Genomic DNA, 5,901 nt, shown 5'->3' with positions numbered 1-5,901 from the left:
ACTGATGGTGAGGTTGTCTCCTGTTATAGTGTGTCTGACAGACTGGGATACTACATTATCAGTCCTGTCTTTGTACCACTGATAGTTCCAGATACTGTCAGACTCTACTGAACACGTCAGTGTAACTGTCTCTCCAGGGAACACAGGGTTTGGCTCTACACTCAGTTCAGCTTTGGGCAGAGCTGAGTAAATTCATAGCATAATATTAAAACATCTGCATATATGCTTGGTGATTGAAAATCATTGACCTGTTGCTGTAAAGTTTTGATAAAATATATTTTCCGTAGGGTGTATGTTGACTGGATTTAGTTAGAATTTACGGTATGCATGTCTGTATTCAGTAAGATGAACCCACATTGGCTCAGACTTGAGAATGTCCAGATTGAAAATAGCTCACCAGTGACGGTGATGGGGAGAGACGAGCTGAGATTTGACGACTGGGGCCGCGTTGTCCTTTTCCCTCGACACTGATACTGACCAGCCTGGTCAGGGAGAGAGATGGTGATGGTTTCACTGGTCTGACTGGAAAGCTGTTGGTTGTTTCTGTACCAGTAGTACATCCAGTCTGTGTAGTCTGGTATGTCACACTGCAGAGTGACTGTATCTCCAGAGTAGAGGAGACCCTGAGGAGAGACTCTCACTGAGGCCGTGGGCAGAGCTGTTGAAAGACAATGCAGTCAGTTGTTGATTCATACGTAATATGAGAACAAATGTTGTGGAATCTTGCTACCATGGTATTGATTCAAAAAGGTTGTGATTGGGAATAAATGCATTTGGAGTTAGTACATATAGCCTCTTTTTACTCTTTGTCAATGATTGAGTCTCAAACTCACCAGTGAGCTGGATAGAGAGGACTCTGCTGAGTTGAGACTTCTGGGGCTGATCTTCCCTTGTCCCCCAACACTGGTACTGATCAGCATGGTCAGGGAGAGAGATGTAGATGGTTTTACCATGTGTACTGGAACCTGTTTGGTTGTTTCTGGACCAGTGGTACGTCCAGTCTGTGTCGTCTGGTATGTCACACAGCAGAGTGACTGTATCTCCAGAGTAGAGGAGACCCTGAGGAGAGATTCTCACTGAGGCTTTGGGAAGAGCTGTGGAAACATTAACAAAATATATCCAATATACACTGAGTTTACAAAACATTAGGAACTTTTGATGACATAGACTGACCAGGTAAATCAGGTAAATCCATCCATGTCACCTGTTAAATCCACTTCAATCAGTGTAGATGAAGGGGAGAAGACAAGTTAAAGAAGGATTCTTAATCCTTCAGACAATTGAGACATGGATTGTGTATGTGTGCCATTCAGAGGGTGAATGGGCTAGACAAAATATTGAAGTGCCTTTGAGAGGGGTATGGTAGCAGGTACCAGGTGCACTGGTTTGCGCCAAGAACTTCAATGCTTCTGGGATTTTCACAGTCAACAGATTCACGTGTGTATCAAGAATGGTCCACCACTCTAAGGACATCCAGCCAACTTGACACACCTGTGGGAAGCATTGGAATCAACATGGGACAGTATCCCTGTGGAACGCTTTTGACACCTCATAAAGTCCATGCCCTGACGAGTTGAGACTCTTTCGAGGGAAAAAAGTGGATGGTTGCACCTCAATATTAGGAAGGTGTTCTTAATGTTTTTTTTACACTCACTGTAAATTATTATAGTTACCCATGGAGAGGTTTACATGATTAGTTAGACTTACCAGAAATAGTCAATTGTACAACATCACTGTTTCAGAGCGCTTGATTCCCTTCACACCCTCACAGGTATATGAACCACTGTTAGATGTGTAGACAGGACTGATTCTGTACTCTGGCTTTTTATTAGAGTAGACTGACTTCCTGTTTTTATGCCACTCATACTGCCAGTCAGAGTCTCATCCCCCCTGTATGTCACATCTCCTTTCTAGGGAGTTTTTCGTAGGGAGTTTTTCCTAGCCACCGTGCTTCTTTCACATGCATTGCTTGCTGTTTGGGGTTTTAGGCTGGGTTTCTGTACAGCACTTTGAGATTTCAGCTGATGTACGAAGGGCTATATAAATACATTTGATTTGATTTGATTTGATCTCATAGTGATAGTATCTCCTCTGAATATCTGGGTCCAGTTAGGTTGGAGGGTCAGAACAGCTCCAAGTCTCTCTGCTCAGACAGAACACAGACAACTAACCGAATAAACAGTTGCAAGGAAGGTGTTCTTAAAGTTTTGTTCACTCAGTGTATATTGTGCAACTAAATACTTGCAGCACTTACCACATTCTTTACATTCTCTCTCAGACACAAACATCCACGGATAAAAATGTAAATAAAAAAGAGCTTCAGTATAACAATACATCCACTACTTGAATATTGAAACACGGAAGGCCAACATATTTAGTGGGGCTCCAGTCCACAAAGTAAAACAAAAAATTACTTATCTAGGCAAGTTTGTTAAGAACAAATACTTATTTACAATGACAGCCAAGGGACAGTGGGTTAACTTCCTTGTTCAGGAGCAGAACGACAGATTTTTACCTTGTTAGCTCAGGATTTCGATCGAGCAACCTTTCGGTTACTGGCTCAACGCTCTAACCACAAGGCTACCTGCCGCCTAATAAGTATGCTGGTATTAAAGTAAATGGTTGAAATGACTGAATAGCGTCTCACCATCAACTCATGTGCAGAGTCATTCACTAATATTAAAGGAGAAGGTTTCTTTTTTACAACCAGATTTGTTTTATTTATGTAAATGCCATGTTATAGAACGGTCCAGACACCTTTTTTTTGTGATTTCACATGTTTTTGAGAAACTTACCCTAAACATTAAATCATTTCCTCATCCTCCTTGTGGGGCCACAAAAAAACATGAATAAAGTCTCAAAAATCACCTAAATACGTCCTTTTAGAAACGGTAAAGCTCTTTGTTTAATGATGCAGGTATTTAGATGTTGTATGCATGAAATTGTGTCATACTAATCATGTCATAGTAGCCTAGTGGATAGAGCGTTGGACTAATAATTGAAAGGTTGCAAGATCGAATCTCTTGTTCTGCCCCTGAACAAGGCAGTTAACCCACCGTTCCTATGCCGTTATTGAAAATAAGAATTTGTTCTTAGCTGACTTGTCTAGTAAAATAAAAATCTGCAGAGTTATATTCCATTTTGCACGACTCGAGACATTTTCCCTATCCAACTGTTCACTTCTCCATGTAGCCTACTGCTACAGGTAACTGTCAAAATAAAGGAAACACATACATAAAGTGTCTTAATAGGGCGTTGAGGCACCACGAGCCACCAGAACAGCTTCAATGCGCCTTGGCACAGATTCTACAAGTGTCTGCAACTTCCTGTGTGGAAGCACCCCATGCTTTCAATGTGCTTTGTATCGCTCATTTATTCAAGTGTTTCCTTTATTTTGGCAGTTACCTGTAGAATGGAGCCTAACAAAACATTCCGTTTACATCATTTTTTAGGTTTGCTTGTAAAAAATAAAACTTCTAATGAAAGATCTGATTAGCTCTTTCATTCATGTCATTATGACAGGAACGTCAGATCGTGAGATCTTTCATTTCTGTCAGTACATTCATGCTTCATGAGTTTATGGTGAGATGCTTTTCAGAATGCTGAGATGCTGTCAGAATGGTCAGATGCTTTTCAGATTGGTGAGATGCATTTCAGAATGATGAGATGCTGTTAGAATGGTGAGATGCATTTCAGAATGGTGAGATGCTGTCAGAATGGTCAGATGCTGTCAGAATGGTGAGATGCATTTCAGAATGGTGAGATGCATTTCAGAATGGTGAGATGCTTTTCAGAATGGTGAGATGCATTTCAGAATGGTGAGATGCATTTCAGAATGGTGAGATGCTGTCAGACTGGTTAGATGCTGTCAGACTGCCCTTATGGAAAAACCACTTGATTTCAGATGTGGTTATTGAACACTTCAGATGTGATGATATTTCAACTGAAGGTTCACATGTGGATTTTCACCTGTGATTACATAACTTTTTAAATACATTTTCACATGACAAAATTGCCACATTTTTTCAACTTAAAGGAAAGGTTCACCCATTTTGAATGTTATAATGTTTTTGTGCATCTCTAAATGATGTTCTATTGGTTCCCTGGGTCTTTTCATGTTTCATGTGTATCTGAGTTGTTGGAGTTCAAGCAGGCAGAAATACGGCTGGTATGACGTATCATACTGGCTCCAATACAGGCTTTAGTCTACCTGCATAAACACAACCATCATAACACAATTACCTATCAGTCAAATAAAACATCTACATAAACTATGTTTCCTACCTCTTTACAGATCATACATACACAACTGAATCACCTTTTCTCATAACATTAATGAATGTGAGGAAGGAAAAGCAGAGACAAAGATGATGAAACATAAAGAGACGGAGGTTTGATCAAATAAATGAATATCTACCATCATCTTCACCACAGTGTCCACAGTAGATGAGGATACTCAGCACTTCAACAAAGACAAAGAAAGTCATTACAGTACAGAAGTAATACAGAAGTGTATAGTACTATAGTAATAGAGTAGTAATATTAACATTAGTGCATTGTGCTCATAGACAAACACACAAACACTAATACAACGTCAGTACTTACAGAGCAGCACACAGAGCAATGTGTTGTCCATTCTGTCCCACTGACAAGTGACTTTCTCTACAACTACAGTTCTTCTGACAAACCCCTCTACTTCCTATATGATGACAGTCTGTTTAGATCACACCTCTTCTTCGTCACACAGAAAATAGAGAGAAAATTATTGAGAAACGTACAAAGACTGTGAGAATAAAGAGTAGCGGTTGATGGCGTGTTAAATGTCTGACCAACTTCTTCTCATGGTTGGCTACATGACCTCACACTGGTTACTTCCTCATTATTGGATTAAGGGAGAATGGAAGGAGAATAGAGATCTGAGATGAGGTCAGAACTTGTGGTTTGATATCAGCATGTGCAGATGTTAGTTCATTTTTACACCCACCATGCACAGATAGATGCCTCCCCTCAAACCTTTGCTATGGTGACTACTGGTATCCCAGCTAGCCTCAGATTCAGCTATCCTCTCCATACACACATACACTATTTCTATAGGAGGAGCATGTGTCAGAACCACAGTGAGCTAGCTGACTCTTCTCAGGGGTTTAGTGGTTGACTTGTTCATTAGTCAGATGGTTCTGAGGGACACTTTTAGTTAGATACTGTCTACATAGATATGTCTTTGTTATTGTGTTGTTTATGGTTGTGTTTCAATTTGTTTGTTTATGTGATGTGTGTCAGTGTGTCAATTGTTAATTTATTGTGAACATGTGTGTGTGTGTGTGTGTGTTTTGTTGAATACAGCACATAATATAAACATTTAGTTAACTTATCAGTTTTTTTGTATTTTGTGTTCAAGTAAAAACAATGATGTGTTCCTCATTTGCATAAATACACCAGGTATATTAGTAAATATGAATAAAGTAACATAAAGGGGAGGAACATGGCTGCCACCAGTAAACACTTGCTCTGTCTACTCTACCTGCACTCATCTGCGTTGTCTGGACTGCCTCTTTAATTATTGTTGTTGTCAAGTTCTCTTGCATAATTCAACAAGTGTGTCAATATCAGGATCCCCTCAGATAAAAAATCAACAGGCTTGTCTCTAGATTACACATATCTATACATACTTTACATTGTTTGCGAGTTCAGACATACTATCACTATAATGTGATCAATGTGGGCATTATCCAATATGGATAAATAATCAGGTACATTTTTAAGGTTTTTGTCTAAGCTGCATTAAGCACCAATTTCTGTTCAACAAAGGGTTTCTGCAAAGCAACAAAGGCAGATTGTAGCTCTGAAAGAGCCTTGTCAACAGAAGGGGCAACAGAATATACAACAGTATTATCCACATAT

The 5,901-nt window shown here is 39.7% G+C and overlaps 1 protein-coding gene across 2 annotated transcripts; it reads right to left on the bottom strand.

The window, feature by feature from the left end:
• Window positions 1-272: 272 nt before the first annotated feature.
• On the bottom strand, window positions 273-4,825 carry LOC115194387 (uncharacterized). 2 transcript variants are annotated; one of them, XM_029754047.1, is made up of 4 exons: window positions 4,606-4,825; window positions 4,418-4,462; window positions 834-1,094; window positions 273-658 (listed from the first exon to the last, which is right to left on the bottom strand). In XM_029754047.1, exons 1-4 carry the CDS (start codon window positions 4,634-4,636, stop codon window positions 306-308), a joined length of 690 nt encoding a protein of 229 aa, XP_029609907.1. In that variant the 5' UTR covers window positions 4,637-4,825; the 3' UTR covers window positions 273-305. The 2 variants fall into 2 exon arrangements, 1 of the variants encoding a protein (XP_029609907.1); XR_003878348.1 differs by lacking the exons at window positions 273-658; window positions 834-1,094 and adding an exon at window positions 4,124-4,210.
• Between the last annotated feature and the right edge of the window lie 1,076 nt (window positions 4,826-5,901).

The sequence above is a fragment of the Salmo trutta genome, chromosome 5 (assembly GCF_901001165.1).
Source record: "Salmo trutta chromosome 5, fSalTru1.1, whole genome shotgun sequence".
NCBI lineage: Eukaryota > Metazoa > Chordata > Actinopteri > Salmoniformes > Salmonidae > Salmo > Salmo trutta.
Note: the sequence above shows the minus strand (reverse complement) of the source record. Positions and strands in the feature narration are given on the sequence as shown.